We start from the raw sequence: 21,630 nt of genomic DNA, 5'->3' as shown, positions 1-21,630 counted from the left end.
GACAAGACTGACAGCTCATCCAGGAGCCCCCAGCCCGCATGAAAGGCTCCTGCTCACTCGCAGGGCCAGCGGCCGGCTGCCCAGCATGACCCGAGGGGTGGGTACCTGGGGTCGTGCGTTGGCCACGTCCAAGTCATGCAAGGTGACGTCCTGGATGATCTCCTTCTTCTTATGCACGTCCCCCTTGGGCAGGGGGACATACTCTTCAGCTTCAAGGTCAAATTCTGTGGCATAGGTGTCACACCTGCCTTGCCTCTATAGAGACAAGAGAAACCTGAGTGCCTGGTGTGGCCCCCTGCCAAGTCCCCATGCACTCAGTGCAAGATAAAAGTCTCCCGGTCCCAACTGCGGCCAACAGCCGCCTTGACAAACTCCAAACGTGGCCTGGTCCCATGCTGCCAAGAGAAAGCGCTATCTGCTCATCGTTGGGCTCCAAAAACCCAGCTGAGAACACCCGACACTTTCTCCCAGCATCTCCCCCTTGTTTTAACTGCATGCAATTCCCGATAAAGGGCAAATCCAGTAGATTAACTGGAGACGGAGGGGCTGCTCAGACTCTTTTGTAGGTGGGTGATTTAGTGCACGATATGAAGTATTATGCTCATCCATTAAACAGTGAGGAACTCCATACAGGACCCTTGAAATCAGATACTAATGCAGCATTCCTTTCCACATGCATATATCTTGGGAAGAAAATACCAAAGAGATAAAAGGAAGATTAAACACCCTGCACATTTCAATTTGGAAATGACTACCACTATTTCACCTCCTCACTTTTCTCCCCTTCCAAACAGGTTTTAGTATTTTTCTCACAGACTGTCTGTTTTCATCACGAGAAGGTTAAAGAATGCAGACAAAGGGAAAGCAAACTTGGGTAAACATAAAGGGGCAGCGGATCCAGCAGCCCTCCCCACACGCCCCGGACCCCGTGGAGAGAGAAGGCCCCTTCCCGCCCCCGGGTCTCTGCGGTGTTACCTTCACGGCCCCGCTGTTGGCTTCAATGTAAATCACATCTCCAGCTTCCACTCGCTCTTTCTGCAAACTTTCAAAAATGCTGGGGTCCAGCTTAAAAAAAGAAAAAAAAGTGAACCAGAGAACTGTAATTCACATTATATTCTGACATACTGTAAGGTAGCTTCCCATATGAGAGTTGACATAGTCAGTGACCACACGGAGAAAGAATGTGTGTGTGTGAGGACGTGTGAGGTGGGCTCTAGAGCCCGAGTGTCCCAGAGAGCAGGCAGGAGAAGGGCACAGAGCACTAAGCTCCTCGTTCCTTTGACTCCAGAGGCTGCAAACTGGCAAACACGGCTCTAACCACTTCCAGGTGGGGCCCATGCTGTCCGTGGGAGCAAAGACCCTAACACCCCCTTTTGAGACTGCTCTCCCAGCTGCAATCCCTGGCCCTCCCCACCTCGGACGGGGCTGGCAGTTTCTGCACCAGAGGCAGTGACAGAACCTGTTTACTCTCCACGACTGCCCTTCAGCAGGCCTGTGGTTTTAGACAAGGCTCTCTGAGCTTCACTTTCTTCACCCACAGGACAGCACCCAGGCGTAATCACATTACAGATGCGATTCCTTCAAAGGAAACATAAAACCAGGATCTCTCTGAAGGAGTGGATTCAAATCCCAGTCTCTGCTCCTTGGGTGCAACCGCTTCTCTATCCAGAAAGGAAAAGCAGCGCGTCTGGGGAAAGCTGCCTTTCTCCAGATCGTCCAGACCCGGGCCACCTAGGTGATCAATATTCTGGGAGAGCATCTTTCGTAAGGAGTCTTTATTTAGAAATGTTTCTCTCTGTTAAACTTCAAGGGGAGCTGCTACTCTCAACTCTCAAACAAAATTAGAATAAAAACTTACCAGGACTCAGTAGGAAAAGCCATACATAAAAGAACACATGTTGTATGATTCTATTTTTATGAAGTATTCAGAAAAGGCAAATATACAGAAACAAAGTAGATTAGTGGTTGTCAGGGCCTGGGGGTGGGAATGGGAAGTTACTGCAAATAGGCATGAGGTTTCTTTCTGGGGTAATGAAAATGTTCTAATATTGGATTGTGATGATAGCTATATCACTTTGTAAACCGATTAAAATTCCTTGAGTTGTTCACTTAAAATGGGTGAATTTTACTTAAAATGAGACTTCAATGAAGTTGTTACAGACAGTAACCACAGGAGCCCAGGGCTCTAACCTCCTGGACCATGGCCCTGAGTGAGGCTGGGGTGTGGCGGGCCCCCAAGGTGGGGCTGGGACAAGGGCGGCACTCCACAAAGGAAGAGGCTTGGCCTTCACGCTGAAAGAGCCGTCTCTCCAAACAGCTTGCACAGATGCTCAATGTGGCAGGAAGTATTCATTTTGAAAGCAAAACATTCATCCTCTTGTTATTTTCTTAAAGACTATGCAAAACAGCTTTATGGATAACTGAAATTTAAACTGTATACCTTATGTTATCTATCTTACATTGGATAGTACACGTTCTTTTTTTCTTTTTTTGGCGTCAATCATTTTTGTATCAGTTAATTTCCCAAATGAATTGACTGAAGATGTAATTACTGGAAAAGTGGCAGATCCTGCTAAGAAATGTAATTAATACAGAATGGGAGCGATGAGGGGGGAAGTTTAAGAGAGATATTTGCAGAGGCAAGCTCCTGAGATGGAAACCCTGTTAGGACAAAGAAAAATGGCGCTGTGCAGAAGTGACATTTTTATGATCTCCATAAAGCCGTGACCAAGAAACCACCTTACAGAATCAAAGAACAATAAAATCTCAGAGGAAAGCAAAGATGGAGACGCTACACGGGCAACCTACTGCCGTCTACAGATAGGGAAATGGAGCCCCAGAGAGCTCAACTGACTCCTAAAGGTCCCATAGAAGTTACAGCACAGACAGCATCGTCGGCAGGACTCGGAGAATCTGCCCCGCCACTGACTAGCTGCGTGATCCTAGGAGAAATGCTCAGCCTCCCCGTGTGCCTCAGGGCTCTTTTATCTGTAAAATAAGGGAAATTACACGCACACACACAGATTTGTTGATGCACTTGGTCCAGGGCTTGACACATACAATAAAGAAGTACTGTGAAGAAAAGCTTACTCCTTATTATTAATAAGGCAAAGCCACAATCAGATTGCTCCGCTTCACAACATCGACAGCTACTCCTTCCCACTGGCCCGTGTGTGACACTCTCAGTCATGCTCTTACACGAGAGGGGTGGGAGGCTCAGCCGGGACCTCCTCCACCGCCGCCACCACACTCCCCACAGAGCCCTGGCCTGTGCAGAACCCACCAGTGAAGCCGTCACGGTCTCAAGGTCCCAGCACACAAAAGGGACTGCAGCCGGGACTCCGCCCCGGGCCCCTCGAGACGGCGCTGCCACGGCCCTTCGGCTCTCACTGGACGACTCAGTGCTGCTTCTCCCGGGAGCACAGTCAGCGGCCAGGCCCAGGCGTGCGGTCACCCGGCGGGACACAGGACGGCATCACACAGCTCCGGTGCTCGCACACAGCCTCCTCAGCGCGGCGAGGAGGAGCCACCCTCTCCAGTCGCCCGCGTGCCCGCCCTGCCCGCACGGGGGCGCCGCAGCAGAGCAGCACCCAGGCCCTCGCTCACCTTCAGCTGCTTGGTCCCCTTGGCCGTCTTGAGCCCTATGATCACGTGGCTGATGGTCTTGCCATAGCCCCCCATGGGGTTCTCCGTCTCACACGGGGCGAGCTCCGTGACCTCACCTTCATATACCTCCTTGGTCTCCTTTATCCGAAGCCCTGGGAGAGATGACAGAACAAACCCTGGTGAGAAACTCGACGCCCCTCGCTTTTTCAACAGTCTTTTTAGCCATAAAACCTCCACGTTACAAGAATCAGCGAGCTAGCCTCGCTCACACATAGTCCTAGGGAGGGAAGCACTGCACAGACGCAGCCCCAGGGGCGAGGTGAAGGGTCCATCCCTCTCCAGGGAACCGAGGACTGGATCCGAGTCTCCAGGACCCCTTTCGTCTGACCACACTACAGGGCCAACTCACTGACAGCGTTTCCCATGAAACTAGCCCTGTCCTTCCCCTTCCAGTCAATGTGGGCCTATAGGCCCCATCACTCCCGTCCTGCCAGCCCTTGAGTATGACCTCCCCGCATCTCTATCTAGTTTATACTTTGCCCAAAGGTAAAAATGGAAACCTAAGGGAAACACAGACTTAGAAGATGTAAGATTGATCCCAACTAATCTATCATGTAGACCTTTATTTGTATCCTAATTGCACAATAATACTATAAAAAAAACATATTATGACACTTATAGGACAACTTGAAATTTAAACATTAGCTACATATGTGCTGATATTTAAGAATTTATTGTTAATTTCTTCTAGGGGTGAAAGTGGCATTTTTAAGTTCTTATTTTCCAGAGATACACACAAATATTTATATTTATAGGTCAGAAAGCAGGTCTGCAATCAGATGGGCCATGGAGAGCCTTCGTACCACTTGACTACTTTTCTTGGACACTTCCAAAATAAAAATTTTAATAAAAGCAAAAAAAATAAAATACTACTTTACAACCTCCAGAATCACTAAAATTAAAAAGACAGGCAACATCAAGGGTTGCTAAGGATGCAGGACACTGCCGGTGGGAGTGTGAGCTGGTGTAGAAGCAATGTGCTGTTTATTATCTCCTAAAGTTGAACACATGAATATCTGTGACCCTCCAATTCAACTCCAAGGTTTTTACTCTCAAGGCTGCAGTGCACGTGTGCACTCAGGGACACAGCCAGCAACGGTCATGCAACGCCAGTCTTACTTGCCAAACACTGTCAGTGTTTCCCCACGTCTGCCCACAGTGAAGAGACACCTGCACTGTGACATATTCATACAAAAGAACATCATGGAGCAATGAGAAACGATCGTGGCTACTCGCAACCACAGGGATAAATCTCAGAAACGGAAGGAGAGCTGCCACTATACAGATGCTTTGGGGTACTGGCGACCATCTCTTTCTTGACTGGGTGCTGGTTTCACCAGCTGGCTTTTCAACTTACAACAATCCACCAAGATACACACCGATGTTCCGTACACTCTTCTGTATGTATGCACCAAACTACCAAGTCACATCAAAAAGAAATAAAAAGCAATGTCTAAGTAAATAATGGGGCTTCCCTTGTGACTCAGTTGGTAAAGAATCTGCCTGCAATGTGGGAGACCTGGGTTCGATCCCTGGGTTGGGAAGACACCCTGGAGAAGGGAGAGGCTCCCCACTTACAGTATTCTGACCTGGAGAATTCCATGGACTGTATAGTTCATGGGGTCACAAAGAGTTGGACATGACTGAGCAACTTTCACTTCACTTCAAGTCAATAATAGCAGCAGGACCAGGCAAAGGAAGAACACTGCCGGCGGAAGCTGAGAGAGTACAGCTCCAAGTCTCTACTGTGTCCAGCGAAACGCTCACCCTGCAGACTCACCTGACCCCACCCTGACTGCATCTCAGCGAGACACTCATCTGCAGAGTGAGCCAAGAGCTCTGCTCTGCCCGTGCCGTGGAGATGCCAGCTGGCGAGGGTGGGGAGCCCTGCGGTGGCCTCGGTGCCTCACCATCAGACTCCTCTGTCCTGACAGGGAAGATCCCACTGGCCTGTGGTGTCACACCTTCTCAGTCACTTCCCACTTTCAAGCCCAGCCATTATCACTGGGTTGTTCTCCTTCTTTGCCCAGAAACCCAATCAGGACAAAGACTCAGATATTAGAGTTAAGGAACAGTTTTACTCTCCTTCATTCGACCTGACCGACTACAAACAGAAGTCTTAGAATAGCCCCGAAGGAGACGCTGAACTTCATTTCTACTGCACCTAATGCTTAGTTCGTGAGAATGAAGACAAAAGTTTTCCAAATGACATGAATGCACTAGAAGATTGTGACAACATGGAAATTTCTGTACCTTTAAAATGAACTTTGATTTTTTTTTAAATCAAAACTTATATCCCACAGAGACAAGCTCCTTCAAATGGAAGGCTTCCTTCTATTTCCTGGCAGACGACGGTGACACGAGATTCCTGAGTGGGGAAGAAAGGCATTCCCGTCTCTCACTAGCCCTGCATTTGTTTAGAAGGTGCTCTGTGCTGACAAGCAGGCAGGGGATGTGTGGACGGACAATGAGACCGGCTGTTAGCCAGGAAAGGGGCTGGGCTGGCGCGCTCTCTGGCAACGACATCGTGAACGACACAGGTTTCATCTGCTGGCTCAGGTTTCTAAATCCCTGACAGGGATCTTCATCACGTCAAGGAAACAGCACAGACTCCTTGCTTTTTATTTCTGGTCAGCTTACTGCTTCATCCCCACCCCCTCTGCCACTTCACAGGAACTCAAAGCAGAGGAAGATGCACAGGGTTCCTTTTTGAAGGCAGTCAATGGCCTGCCTTTTTATTGTGACAGGACCAAGAAATTCCTCTTCACCTAGCTGCCATCAAAAGAATCATGTTGCCCTCTCCCCTCAAAAAGGGCAAATCACTAGACAGATGCTCAGGAAATTTATATTTTTTTCAAATTTTAAGGCATTTAAATTAACTTAAAGCAACTCAGACATATGCATTCATGTAAAGGTGAGCTTTGTCATCTTTTACCAGTTTCAGAAAATAATTTTCTAAATAAATAAAAATATATTTTAAAAGCACTCAGATAACTGGAACCAATTGTAACATCTTACTTTTTTTTATCTCATCAGCTACTGAGTTAAATAAAATCTCTGGCACATGTTCCTCAAATTCTTGGAAAGTACTCAGAAAGAAGTTAAACCAGGAAGAGGGTCCTGTGAGCCCTTTCCACTGGTATTCCAGAGAGAACACAAATGTAATAACAGGAGCTGAACTTTACAAAGACGAAAGCTGTAAGGAAGCAAGACACAGCACCTGAAGTGAATTCTGTGCAGAGAAAGTTTATCAATGGGGCCAAACTACGGCGCACTGCCCGGGACACACACGGTGCACAGGGCTGACTGCTCAGAAGCCACCGCCACGGCCCTCACGCTCTGCGGGGACGTGTGCGGAGTGAGGGGCTGCGACCTGGGGCAGCGTGAGCCATGTCTGCTGCTCTGCACTCTGAGCTGAACGGTCGCTGCGTGAGCATCTACTTCATTACTGCTAAAATGTAGGTATTTGTACACTTTTCTATGTGCATGTTACATTTCAATTTAAAATATAAAATATATAAAAAATCCAGTGTTTCAGGGTAAAAAAATATTTAAAAAAAAAAAAAATATTTTCAGTCAGATTATTTTGCAGTTTAGAAAAAAATCCAGAACGTAGCCTGCTTTGCTGGGACCCCCGTGACTGTGCAGGAATGGAAGTGTTTCTCGTTTTACAGGACATATCCCAATTTCCAAACACCGGCAACTCATTCGAGAGTTATTAAAAAGCACTGTGTAAACCAAACAACATATATCGATCAGACACAGAACTGAGATGCAGAAGCTCTGTTTCCTTCTACCTGCTTCAAAGTGCAGCACTCCTCTTATTCAGAAAAACAGCACTGACCACCCCCCACCACGGGCCAGGAACTAGGGCGACACAGGGACGTGGTCCACTGCACCCACAGGGACATTCAACAGATCCTCCTTCCCACGCTTCCCCTCCACTGAAAATGGCAGCACCCGGCAATCACCCTCACTTCCTCTCTCTTCCAGCCCCACGTCTAATCTTTCAGGAAATTTCATCGCTCCACCATCCAACTGGACCCAGAATCCAACCATTTCTTTCTACCTCCACCAGGCTGGTCCACACTCCACCACCTCTCGCTCAGACCCCTCATCAGCTCCTTGCTTCTGCCCTCACTCTCCATCCCAGCCAGAGGGATTCTCGTGAACCCAAAACCATTCTTCAACTGCATCTCTTTTCACTCAGCATAATTTGCAAAAGCCCTATACAACATACCCTTAAACTAGACGCTAGATTCTGAGGAAAGAATTCTGGGCTTAGACAAATTCATTCTTTCTTAAAGTCTGAAGAAAACTTAAGTTTTCTAGTAAATGTCCCTCTTGAAAGGTACGACACAATGACACAGGTGTTCTGACAAGTTTTCATGACCTATTACGCAGCAAGTACATCCTAGAGATAAATGCAGGTCTGAGGGAGACTAAGATTTCCCCAGACCCAGGCCCGCAGGCGTGGGGCCAGGAGAATGCCCCAGAAGTGCTGGCTGGAATAAGGGACATTTCGGAAGAGCAGTCACTCTATGCTCGAAGTATGGAGTCACAGCATGGGCCCCAGGGTCAGACAGGTGTAGGCTCAGACTATGGTTCTGTTGCTCCTTACTAGGTAGATCACCACAGGCAAGTTATTTAACTTTATGAAACTCTGTTTTGTCAGATGCAAAATGCAGAGAACTTCCTCTTGGGCAGTAAAAGGTCACGGTCAGTAAAGGGCCTGACACGTCACAAGCCTTCAGCATGGGAGCTCCAGGCTCTGCGAGGTCAGTGCCACCGCCGCAAAGCTCTGCAGCCCCACACAGCTCCTGGCTCACTGACGGCACGCATGCGGGCCGGGCGCTCTGACGGCAGAACACACAGCGCTGCTGGCTCACGTCCAGAGCCTTCTCAGTGGGCTGTCAGCTCTGAGAACACAGTGAGGCTGCCAGGAGAACCTACTCTGTCAGACGAAACCCCAAACCATAGCTGGGGCCCACGTTTGCTGGTCGCTAAAGCACTTTTCTAGAAAAACTGGGGTTTTGTTTCGTTTGCAAAGATAGCACTAATGGTGCCAAAAGAAAAAGAGCAGCACCACAGATACAAGTCCTAGAGGCGCTTTCGCCAGGAGGACGCAGGCGCGGGCGGGTACTCACCAATGGCCCTGCGGAAGTTCTCCATGAGCACCTCCGTCTTCTTGATCTCCGTGGAGTACACTTCGCTCCCCACCATCGGGCAGAAGGGGACCTTACTCCCCAGCTCCTGAGCGATAGCCAGAGCGAGAGCCGTCTACACGAGAAAACAAAGGAAAGGCACTTGTTCCACATTCTTGAAATACAATAATTCAGGAACATATGCTAGAAGCAGAAATTATTAACGAGGGACTGAAACTCTAGTCCTTGCAGTTTTAACACTGCTTGCATGTTTCGCAATGACCACGTGATGACTCTTGCGGACAGTCACTTTCTCGTGTGAGTGGCGTCTCCAACGGCCCCTGTCATCACAATGGCTGTCACCACTGAGACTCGGCCAGTGCAGGCCCAGCCCCCGATGCTGCACAGGCCCCTCCCACTGACCCTATGAGCTGGACACCACTACTCTCCCCATTTCACAAATGAGGACGCTGAGACACAGATTAAACAACTCGTCCTTGGTGCTGTAACCTAGAAAATGGCAGAGTAGAGCCTCAGAGTCTGGCAGCAGGGTTCCAGAGATCATGTTCCCATGAGAATCAGCCGAGGCTTCCAAAACTGTTCCCTCAATGTTAAAACCCGGTTCTGACCACGTCGCAGTAGAACAGCTCTGCTGGGTCTCTGAGATACCGCTTTCTATCTTTAGAAAGAAGCCATCAACTACAGCCCATCAGAAATAAGTAATCAAGGAACAAATGACTGGATGCTCACTTTATGCTGAGTGGCCCCACAGTCCGTGAAGAATGACACCCAGGCTGGGATTCTGAGGCTAGGAGTTGGTAAAGGCACACTTGAACGTGCCCACATAAACTACAAAAAGACTTTTGCTAAAAACTACAGCTGCTGAACAGATGAAGACTTAGATATACGATCAAACATCAAGTATGAAGAGCCAGAACCTTAAATGCTGCTTTCAGCTTTCCTCGACTCTGACACAAAAGGCCAGGTAAGGCCAGCTCCCAAGGTGCACAGGCTAAGGAAGACAAGAAGCTTGCTGCTGGAGAATGACAAGGACCGCTGAGTTTTAAAACTGGCCCAATAAAAATTCCTCTTCTAGAAAAAAAAAAAAAAAAGGTTCCTCTTCTGTTCACTGCTGACGGTTTAATCTTCACTGTGACCCTGAGCACATGGGCCAGCCTGGTGCCTGACTCTCATCTGTCAAATCAAAGTCCTGGGTTAGTTACTGGTAGCAAGCTGATTGCCCACAGACTGCTCCTATTTTGGCCTGCAGACTCTCAGGTGTATTTTTCAACTTAGTTGCTGCCCACGCTTGAATGTAGGGAAATTTCACAGAAGAATAGTTTTTAGCTTCTTCTGAGAAGCAGGCAGCTCTGGCCACAACGGGCCCCAGTGACCATACGGCTGCACCGAGTAGACACCCGGGCCGCTGCCTCCCCAGCGAGGGCTCGAGCTGGCTCCTGGGCGCTTCCTCAGCCCCACCGCCCATGCGAGCAGGCGTCTGAGTCTGTGCCCTCGAGGCCGGTATTTCTAGAGCTGTGCTCGCCTGTGTTCTGAGAATGAAGGGAAATCTCTAGAGCATGACGGCAAGGTAGCAGCACGCTCAAACAGGACTCCTGTGGGAAGAGCCACAGCCCGGCCAGGCCCACCTTCCATCCAAACGCTCACCTTCCCAGTCACTCTTCTTCCTCTTCCCCCAACACTACAGGCCCCAACTCCCCTCCCTCAGTTGTGAACTCAAAGACAGTGCCACACCTGGTGCAGTGCAGACCCCCACCACAGCCAAATACAGAAGAAATGACCTGTCTATTCCTGTAACATATGAGAACTGCGTGGTTAAGAAATGCCTCGAGGGGGTCCAGTTCCTTCCACTTAAAGGCTCTCAGAAGGATGGCACAAGACATGGCTACTGCGTGGACTGTGCCCGCACCCGCTATACAGGACAGGGCGACTTGCACGAAGACTGCGTGACGGGAGCTGGGAACCTCCAGACGTTCACGCTGGGTTCAGAAAAAGCAGAGGGACCAGAGATCAGATTGCTAACATCCGCTGGATCACAGAAAAGCAAGAGAGTTCCAGGAAAACATCTACTTCTGTTTCACTGACTACGCTAAAGCCTTTGACTGTGTGGATCACAACAAACTGGAAAATTCTCCAAGAGATGGGAATACCAGACCACCTTACCTGCTTCCTGAGAAATCTGTATGCAGGTCAAGAAGCAAGAGTTAGAACCAAACATGGAACAATGGACTGGTTCCAAATTGGGAAAGGAGTACATCAAGGTTGTATATTGTCACCCTGTTTATTTAATTTATATGAAGGGTACATCATGCGAAATGCTGGACTGGATGAAGCCCAAGCTGGAATCAAGATTGCTGCAAGAAATATCATTAACCTCTGATATGCAGATAACACCACCCTTTATGGCAGAAACTGAAGAGGAACTAAAGTGACTCTTGATGAGAAAGTAAAACAGGAGAGTGAAAAAGCTGGCTTAAAACTCAACATTCAAAAAACAAAGATCATGGCATCTGGTCCCATCACTTCATGGCAAATAGAAGGGGAAACAATGGAAACAGTGAGAGACTTTATTTTCTTGGACTCCAAAATCACTGTAGATGGTGACTGCAACCATGAAATTAAAAGACACTTGCTCCTTGGAAGAAAACCTGTGACAAGCATCATCAGCATATTAAAAAGCAGAGACATTACTTTGCCAACAAAGGTCCCTATAGTCAAAGCTATGGTTTTTCCAGTAGTCATGTATGGATATGAGAGTTGGACTATAAAGAAAACTGAGTGCAGAAGAATTGATGCTTTTGAACTGTGGTACTGGAGAAGATTTTTGAGAGTCCTTTGGACTGCAAGGAGATCAAAACAGTCAACCCTAAAGGAAAACAGTCCTGATTATTCACTGGAAGAACTGATTCTGAAGCTGAAGCTCCAATATTCTGGCCACCTGATGCAAAGAACTGGCTCACTGGAAAAGACCTTGATGCTGGGAAAGATTGAAGGCAGGAGGAGAAGGGGACAATAGAAGATGAGATGGTTGGGTGGCATCACCGACTCAATGGATGGCGAGTCCATTGAGTCCAGGAGTTGGTGATGGGCAGGGAAGCCTGGCATGCTGCATTCCATGGGGTCAAAAGAGTTGGATACTGATGACACCACCCTTATGGCAGACTGAGTGACTGAACTGACTGACTGGCTAGCACAAGAGATCCCGCTGAACCCTCCCAACCAGCCTATGAACTTGATCATCTACTTCACATTTTATGGATTTAGAAACTGAAACTCAGAAATTTCCAACTCACTCAAAGTCAGTTAGCAAGCACCAGGGTCAGAATGCAAACCCCAGTCTCCAGGACCTACTTCTGCATGACCACCCCCAAGCAAGTGGCACAAAGATATTGTTGCCAAAAGATTAAAAAATCAACTTTATTTTCAGTCTCATATGAACACCTTTTTCTAAAACCCAAACACAAAGCCCCATTATTATGAGTGTGCAACCTTAAGAGGGGAATGGCCACATTCTGAACAAGCACCACACTCCTGCCAGCCACTCAGCTAAGTTGCCTACACCTTGGGGCCCACGGGCTCACAGTAACCTAGGAGAGTTACCACAAGCCTTGAACATGTGGAGAGGGACTGGACAGCCCATAGGCGCTGAGAGCCTCTCCTGTCTCCTAGAAGGAAAACAAAAGCACCAAGGACCCACGGTTCCAGCAAACTGGCCGAGAGAGCCACAGCCACTCCTTCCTGCTACAAGACATCCAGGGTGAGTAAAGAGTCAAGACAGATCCAGAAAGAAAAACTACCATGCCTGGAGAGCTGGGCGTGTGTTTGATAGATGCCAGAAACCATGGATACAAAGAAGCCTTAAAGAACACATGTCAGTAGACAAGCTGACCACAAAGAAACTCTCTAAGGGCCAAGGACGAGCTTGTCAGTCTCAGTGCAGCTCTGGCTGAGGAAGGCTCCCTAGTAGGCTCTCAGACAGCTTCAGGACTGGACTCTACACGGCCTGATGGCTAGAAAACCCAAGCCACAAAATTCCTATCACGTGCTCTGGGCTGGGAGCAAGCAGGGCCCCTCACAAGTCCCCTCAGGAAGTACTCGGCCCTAATCAGGAGATCAGGCGAGCCTCAGATTTGATCAAACACAAGTCCACAAGCAGACACAGGATATAAAATGAATAAGAAATTGTTTCATGAACAAGAAACAAGAGGCTATCAAAAATAGCCAGATTTTGAAGAAATGAAAAATTTTAAAATAAGAGGAGGGAGAGGCTTCTTCATTACAAAAAAAAGTAAAAAGAAAAAAAAAAGCAAGCTAATATATATTAATGAGGCAGGCATGGCAACCCATTCCAGTATTCTTGCCTGGAGAATCCCCACAGACAGAGGAGTCTGGCGGGCTAGAGTCCATCGGGTTGCAAACAGTTGGACACAACTGAGCAACGAAACACAGCACAGCACATATGTATTAACAGAGGACACAAGGGATTTAGAAAGTCACTGTCTTGCAACCACCAATGTGATAGCTGATACGGCAAAGACCACTGAAGAATGCTACAGCCATCGGGTAAAAGGATGTTCCCAACATCTCAGTGTCACTTCCCAGAAGACTGTGAGTTTCAGAGGGAGCCAGTCCCCTCAAAGGAGAACACGGCGTGTTGTCAGCCTTCTGTTGTGATGTAGGTTCCAGACACAATACCACCTATGTAGCGCTCTGCCGAAGTGCTGAATGTTTCAGACACAATCAGACAACTGCTGTAGGATATTCTACAAAACAACTGTCCTAGACTTTTCAAAACTGTCAACATTGTAAAAAGAACCAAAAAAATGCAGGGAAGGGTAAATGTTCTCAATAAAAAGATTAAATAAACTATTGTGAATGCAACGTGAAGTATGTGATTATAATTCAAATAAGAAATCTAAAAAATGAAAACAAAATGAAACAAACAAAAAAAAGAAGCACAAAAAATGAAAGAGCCAAAAACTAAAACAACTTACAGATATTTTAATATGAACTAAATATTAGCTAATACTATTAGCAACATTACATTTCTTGGGTGGATAACAGTATCATGGCAAAGAAGATCCTGGCACTTACCTTCAAATGGTTTAGAAGTAAAATGCAGAAAACACAAATGTCACAAAATACTTACCATTAGTTACCTATGAGTAGGGTACAGAGGCGTTCACCAAACTGTTCTTTCCACTCTTGTAGATTTCAAATTTTTCAAAATGAAAAATATTCAATGGACTGTACTGAAGAGTACCTTTCTCACAGGTTACAAGGCAGACTAGAAGAGAAATCTAAAGAAGCTACCCAGAATGCAGCAGAGGCAAAGAAACAAAAAACATAAAAGCGGTTAAAGACTCTGAGGACAAACTGAGAGGCTCTGGCCCAGGGCGCTTCAGGCTGGAGAACTCGCTGCAGGGACCGCTCTCTGCACTGCAGGCCCCATGGCCTCCACCCACAAGACGCCAGGAGCACTCGCTGTCCCACCAAGCGCAACAATCGAAAGTGTCTCAGGACAGGGCCAAAGGGTCCCAGAGGGCCAAGGTGGCCCAGGCAGAGGACCTCTGCAGTGGGGCATCACCTCACCGGACTTCAGGAGAGGAAAGAGACCAAAGAAAGGCAGCATCTGAGGAAAACAAGGCTAGTCAGTTCCCAGAACTGATTAGACATATTACATACTCAGATCCATATCAAGCAGGATAAATGAAAATAAATCCACTCTTTGACATACCACAGTAAAACACCAAAACCAAAATATCCCAAAAACACTCAGAGAAAAAAGACAAAATCCTCAAAACTAATCTTCTCAAAAGCAACACTAGTAGCCAAAAGGTAGGAAATACCATTGAGAGAAACAGCATTGAGAGAAAGCATGTGTCAGCTGAATGATATATCCAACAAAACTATCTTTCAAAACAAGGGCAACACAATTAACACAAACCTGACTTTGCCACCAATAAACTTCTAGAAGGAACTTCTTAACAACGTGGTTTAGGAAGAAGAAAATGGAAGGAGAGCAAAGGTCTTAAGATACGAAAAGGAACAGCAAGCAAATAAGTGGTAAACACAGTGATGGACCTGGAGAAGGAATGAACCACTCCAGGATTCTTGCCTGGGAAATCTCATAGACAGAGGAGCCTGGTGGGCTAGAGTCCATGGGGCTGCATGGAGTCGGACACAACTGGGCGGTAACACGCACACCGTGACGAGCAGAGAGGGAACGGACATTCACGTGTACAGCCCTTTAAAGTTTCACAAATATAGCACTTTTTCCTCAACTTTAAGACACCAATATAAGATATACTGTCAATTCAATCATATGACTTCAAAATGATAAAGTCATCATCTTATAACTACCAGTTTAATAACTCTTCAACAGGGAGGGCGGTGCTACTGCTTCAGAAAGCCTAAGGGACCTGCCTGGGGTCTCAGCACCAGGGTGTAACCCCTCTCTTTACAAACTCACTCCCAAGCTTCTCCTCTCCTGCATCAAGTGAGTGAATGAGTTGCTCAGTTTTGTCCGACTCTTTGCGACCTCATGGACTACACAGTCCATGGGATTTTCCAGGCCAGAATACTGGAGTGGGTAGCCTTTCCCTTCTCCAGTGGATCTTCCCAAGCCAGGGAATGAATCCAGAATTCCCGCATTGCAGGCGGATTCTTTACCAGCTGAATCCTAAGAGAAGCCCAAGGATACTGAAGTGAGTAGCCTATCCCTTCTCCAGCAGATCTTCCCAACCCAGGAATCAAACCGGTCTCCTGCATTGCAGGTGGATTCTTTACCAACTGAGCTATGAGGGAAGCATCAAGCAGCGCTCTTAAAGAACAAGTAGGCCCAGATGGTGTGTTTCAAGCACCCGGCCAAGCCCCTCACAGATCCCACAAGCTGTTAGGCATCTCAGCCTAGAAGGCCCTTTTCCTTCCTGCAAAGCCAAACCCTCTCCCAGCTTCAGGAGCAACTGTCAAGCCTCAACTCCTCCAGTCACACCAGCCCAGGCGCCACCTTCTGCTGCAGTGCCGGCTACATTTACGGGCAGGCGACGCCCTGCAGCTCAGGGCTCAGCTGAAGACTTCCCTGCTGCCACGGCTTCCTCTCTGCCCTGGAGAGCCTCTGAGGCCCCTGGAGAAAAAATCCTTGAAGATAAACATCTTTTTCCCTTCTCCTGCCATCTCTCACAGTCAGAGCAGTGCTGCGTCAAGTCAGCATTTGGAAAATTGCCTGCTGACCGATCTTCTTTCCCTCCCAAGTAAGATGTCACTCCCAAGATTTTACGACGCCCTAGGCCAACAGAAATGTATTTCCAAAGGAGACTTTAAAGAGATAAAAGACAAATTACAGGCAATGAGACCCCTCTGAGGACTTCATTCTCTTTTCTCTGGAGGTCAGCCAGGATAATTTGAATTTTAGAAGCATGGATTTTAGATACTCAATTGTATTATTGCACATCAGTTTTAAAAACATACATATAACCAATTCAGCTAAACAAAGACGAGTTAAGACACAAATTCAATTTGGTTTAGACATTAAGATCAACCTCTTGGGCAGATTTTTAAAATGAGAGAAAATGAGTACCTTGCCAGTTCCAGGAGGTCCTGCCAACAAGACAGCTCTTCCAGCCATTTTCTTGCTTTTGATTAATTCTACTATCACACCACATGCCTAGACACCACAATGGAAAGAAATAGTAAATCAGTATTACAATGCTTCACAGGAGGAAAAAGCCCAGTCTCTGGCACACACAGTTCACAGACTCATTCACTGAGGCCAGGACGCCACAGGGGCTGGGGGCCATGAGGCCCACAGAGCTCCAGTCCTAGCCGGGGAGACAAACGCAAAATCACCATGAAGAAAAGAGAGCAACAAAACGGCAAGTGGCTGGGGGCAGAGGTCACTCTATAGGGTGAGGAAAGACCTCTTCGACATTTTATCTGATATACGAAACTCCAGGCAGGGCAGAAGTCAGTGTTCCCGGCAATTCAAAATACAGGAATGAGCCTGGCACACCCAAGGGACAGAAAGGCTGCATGAACCAGAGCTCAGAAAACAAGCAAAGAAGATGAGGCTGTGGAGGCAGGAGGGGCAGGACTTAGAATAGGACCTTCCAGTCCACGGACAAGTTGGGATTTTACTCTGCCTGTAATGGAACATCAGTGAAAAAGTCTTAGGCTACATGTCCTGTTCTGAAGATCTGTTTTTAAAGATTCTTGATGGCTGCTATATGGAGAATGGAAATGGGAGCTGTGGCATATACTCCAGGGGCCCTCTAGAAATTGGACATAAAACTGTATTTATATGTTCACATGTGCATTTTTCCAGGGAGAAGATTCACAGTCTTCACTAGATTCTCAAATTAACCCACTAAGTACTAAGAATCAATGACATATTCTACTAGTTGGCCATCAGTTAACTATCCCAGAATACTGCAAGCAAACCCTGCATGTGATGTTTAATCTATGGCATCATAAGATTCAAGAAATGCCTTTCAAATCCTCAAGATTAAATTATTTGTTAGCATATTTTAAGTATTCTGAGTATTAAGCCATTTTGTACAGTATACACATTGTGTGTGTGTATATATATATATATATATAACCACATACATCTATATGTATATATAGTTGACCCATGAACCCTTGAAGCTGGGATGCGCGATCTCCACAGTCGAAAATCGGCACATAACTGTACAGTCAGCCCTCCGTATCTGTGACAGCAGCCACTGTCCCAGTACTTACATATTGAAAGAAATCTGCATATGGTAGACTCATGCAGTTCAAACCCATGTTGTTCAAGAGATGACTGTATACTGACACATATATGTATGTACATATACAGAAATTCTATAAATGGGTCACTGATTTTATGCATTTTAGAATACTTAAATATATTGGAGCAAGGCTGAGAAGGTCATGCGCCCTGAACACCTGCATCTCGAGACTACGTAACACAAGGTTTCTTACGCTGATTCACAGCGTGACTCTCTACAAGGCGCATTCTGCTTGTCTCAAGGCAGGTCACAGCTTTTCTCCCTGGGCAGTACCTTGCTGACAAGGTCTTGTGAACACATTTATCTCTTCTCTCACTTTCCCCCATGGACTACGGAGATATACCTTGCTCTCACACTTAAGACAGCCCCTCAAACAAACGGGTTCAAGGAAAGCATGTGGATGTGCTCTATTCCATTTCTGGCTCAGCTGGAAAAGCACAGTACACTTACACAGCCTAGAAGATATTCTTCAGAGGTCACATTTTTAAAAAGATAAAAGACCCACTGCGGTCTTTCGATAGTAACCTCTGATACCATAATCCTCAGCATTGGAACTCTTTGGGCAATTCAAAAGAGGTAGAAGACTTTTCAAGCCTTGTCTATGTACTCTTATTCACACACTTCCTCTTCCCTTTAATATTCTTCCACTTAGGCTCCTTCTCTCCAGTGAAACACTTCCAGTGAATTCCAAAATTTAAAAAAGTATAAACTGGAAGGGCCTTTAAAAAACTGTAACTCTCATTTTTCAGATGAGGCTATTAAACATCAAGGAGGCTGGTGAGTGACCAGACTCAAACAAGGACCTGGTGGCAGAGCTGGGATGACTAATAAATCAGTACATAAATTCTGAGTCCCTATAATAAGCCAGGTTCTGGATATTTAACACCACCCGGTCTCTATCCTTGAGAAGCTCATATTCATATGGAGGCATACAGCATCCGAGTTAAGAGCATGGATTCTGAAGTGAGGTTGCCTTGACTTTAAATCCTAGCTCTACCAATCACCAGCTGAGTAATCTCAGATCCATAACCTAATCTCTGTGAAACACAACTTCCTCATCTGAAAACAGAATTCATAACATAGAGGCACAAATGCTAATGGATTTACAGTAAAGTATACTAATGTCTACAACTGAGTTTGAAATGAAAGGCAGATTGCTGAATGGATAAATGAGCAGATAGAAGATAAAGCAACGGTGTAAAATGTTACTTGTAGAAACCGGGCACATGGGTCTTTCAATTTTGTCGTATGTCAGAAAAGTGTCATAAAAAAGTAGAGGAGGGACAGTATAAGGATGGAGGGGAACAATAAGACAATGGAAATGGAGCTGCTTAGCACATGGAGATCATTCAACAACTATCTGCAGTGACAGCCTCTCAGACAGCAGAAGCTGGATAAAGAGAAACTTCAGTCACCTTAATCCTGTCACATTTTCCCCTCTGGAAGGATGGTGCTCAAAATGAAGGCTTCTCTTTGGCCCTTTCTTAGCACAATTAGGCTAGAGGGCAAGAGTCTCAACCTGGACTTACATAGCTGCTGAGCCACAGCAGAGGTCCCCACGGGCAAGGGGCTGAGGGGGACTACACAGAGAGCGCTGTCTCAGGAGTCAGAAACACACAGGCACAAATCCCAGTCTTACTGAACTGAGTGGCCAGTGGGTAAACTCAGCCAGCGGACTGAGTGGCCAGGCCTCTCACCCTGAATTTTTTCATCTACAAAAAACAAGGAAAAAAAAAAAAAGCATGAATAATTCTGTGATAATAATGTAGGTGAAAGGACCGGGCACCATCATCACTTAGTAGATGTGGGCTTTAACTGGAATGGTCAAAAAGGACTCGGTACCTGACACCTGCCAAAGCTGGTCACTTTCCGACTTTAAAATCCCAGAGTCTCCCAATGCGCTCTCAGAAGCCCCAATCTGGGGCCCGCAGAGCTCCCCCCTCCCAGAACCAATCCCCAAAGTCTAACACTCCTTCTGTTTAGCGGTTTAAACGTTTGTATCTGAAGCGCAAACGGGAGAGCCGGGATTTCGCCCGTTTTCTCCCCGCCGACCCCCGCGCCGCGCCCACCGTCTGGGCCCAGGTCCGCCCCGCCCAGGCCCAGTTCAGCGCCCCCACCTCAGCCCCACGCCCACCTCAGCGGCCTCATCTCAGCCCCACGCCCCGCCTGAATCCCGATCTCAGTCCCCACCTCAGCCGCACGCCCACCTCAGTCCCCACCTCAGCCCCACGCCCACCTCAGTCCCCACATCAGCCCCACGCCCCGCGTCAGCGCCCCCGCCTCAGTCTCCTCACCTCAGCCCCGCCCCTCAGCCCCCGGCCCCGCCGCCCGCCGCCACACCTCACGCGCGTTCTCCTGGCCCACGAGTCCTGAGGCCGCTTGCTTGGCCAGGCCGCTGTCGTCCAGCCCCAGCCCCTTCACATGGCTGTGGGAGGCGATTCGCTGAGTCTTAGTGGTGCTCTTCACCTCTTCGATCTTCATCTTGACAACCGGAGCCGGGGAGCCCGCAAAGCCCAAGCAGCGCGCACCCTGTTACCACGAGGCCGTTACCAAGCGGTTGGTCCCGCCTTGGTCGGCGTCCCATTGGCCGCGGCAGGAACGTCTCCGCGCTCCATTGGCTCCTGGCTGCGCCCGTCGCGGCTGCCGGGGAGGGCCCGCCCACCAGCTTCCGGCGGTGTCCTGGGGTTGGCTTCCCCCCTGGCCGGCGCTTCCTTCCTGGGTAGGGACTAGAGGGGCGGCGCTGTAGCTCATTAGGGGCGCGCCTCGGGCACTTCACCGCGCCTTCCAGTCCATGAGCGCGTTCGAACCGGTACCGCTCTGCGGAACTCAAGTTCGACCTCGGTATTGGAGATGAAGAGACAGGTTTAGAACTTAAGCTTCGACCTGGGCCCGCTGAGCAGTTTTCTGACGGCCACTTCTCTCGGCGTCTTCGGGGAGGCCGTGCTCAGCTTCCTCAGGGGACCTGTCCTCCTCTGCTTTCCCTCGCCTCCTGTGGGTGACGTTTAGTGTAATTCCTAGTCCGGGTGAAGATGCGGGCGAAAAGAGGCCCCTCAACTCACCCCAGAAAGCGCAGCAAGTAATCGGCAGTTGGAATTCCTGCTGAGGACTTAAGGCGTGGCAGCCTGTGGAACCCTCATCCCATCCCTCAGATTAGACGGTCATCCCACGGCTGCGTCCTGTCCAGTTTCCATGATAATGTCAGCGCTGCCTGGAACAGTGTACCCTTCCCATCCACCCACCCTTTCAACAAACATTTGTTTGCACCTGCTCTGAGCCAGACACTCCAGCTCACTGGGATGCAGACTTAAATACAAAATCTCCAGCCTTATCAAGCTCAGTCCTTAGCTGGGAAGCTTGCGACGGTGAGGTGCCAGAGCAGGTACACCGGTGTGGTGTGCAAGCCCAGGGCAGGCCACCTGGAACAGCTGGAGAGCTGAGGAAGGCCCATGAAGTGGCATGGTAGTGCCCGCACAGAACCCTGATGGTAGGCTAACGTCCTTCGGAGCAGATGGTACTTTGCCATGTCACAGATAATTGGACTCAGGTCCAGAGAAATGAAGGACTTGCCCAGAGCTCAGGGGAGCTTTGCATCAGGGTTGAGACAGACCTGAAATCAAATCCTGCTGCAGTGGTTGCTGCTGACTCGTGTCTCCTTGTACTTCTCCTTCGTAACTTTTGAGTCTAGGTTTCCAATTATTTGCATGACTATCAGGTCAGTGTTACTCTCTCCCACTAAACTGCAGGCATTGTGAAAGTGTAGACCACGTCAGTGCCTGGCACATAGTCTGGCTCACAGCTAAGGCTTCTTCCCGGTTCTGGACCCCCAGGTACACATAGGGTCATGAAGTTTTGCTGCATGTACTTTACACACTGGATCTTACCAGACTTGGTAATGGTTTCTGTCAGTGAATGGAAACTTTTGTTTCCCACCTCCTCTTCCACCAGTGCTGTTGCATTTTTTTCCTGCTAAAGAAGTGTTCAGAAATCTGATCTGACCCAGTATTCTCTTTTTACAGGTGCGGAAACTGAGG

At 47.9% G+C, this 21,630-nt stretch overlaps 1 protein-coding gene across 1 annotated transcript in view; it reads right to left on the bottom strand.

Moving 5' to 3' along the window:
• RUVBL1 (RuvB like AAA ATPase 1) overlaps positions 1-20,157 on the bottom strand; it is a 30,996-nt gene extending 10,839 nt beyond the window's left edge. The window contains exons 1-6 of the mRNA XM_065934037.1: positions 19,940-20,157; positions 16,408-16,494; positions 8,814-8,946; positions 3,607-3,758; positions 976-1,065; positions 106-255 (exon numbers count right to left, since the gene is read on the bottom strand). Of these exons, the coding sequence (XP_065790109.1) occupies positions 106-255; positions 976-1,065; positions 3,607-3,758; positions 8,814-8,946; positions 16,408-16,494; positions 19,940-20,080 (753 nt within the window). The 5' untranslated portion in view covers positions 20,081-20,157. The remainder of the gene's footprint in view (positions 1-105; positions 256-975; positions 1,066-3,606; positions 3,759-8,813; positions 8,947-16,407; positions 16,495-19,939) is intronic.
• Positions 20,158-21,630: the final 1,473 nt, after the last annotated feature.

The sequence above is a fragment of the Muntiacus reevesi genome, chromosome 4 (assembly GCF_963930625.1).
Source record: "Muntiacus reevesi chromosome 4, mMunRee1.1, whole genome shotgun sequence".
Taxonomy (NCBI): Eukaryota; Metazoa; Chordata; class Mammalia; order Artiodactyla; family Cervidae; genus Muntiacus; species Muntiacus reevesi.
Note: the sequence above shows the minus strand (reverse complement) of the source record. Positions and strands in the feature narration are given on the sequence as shown.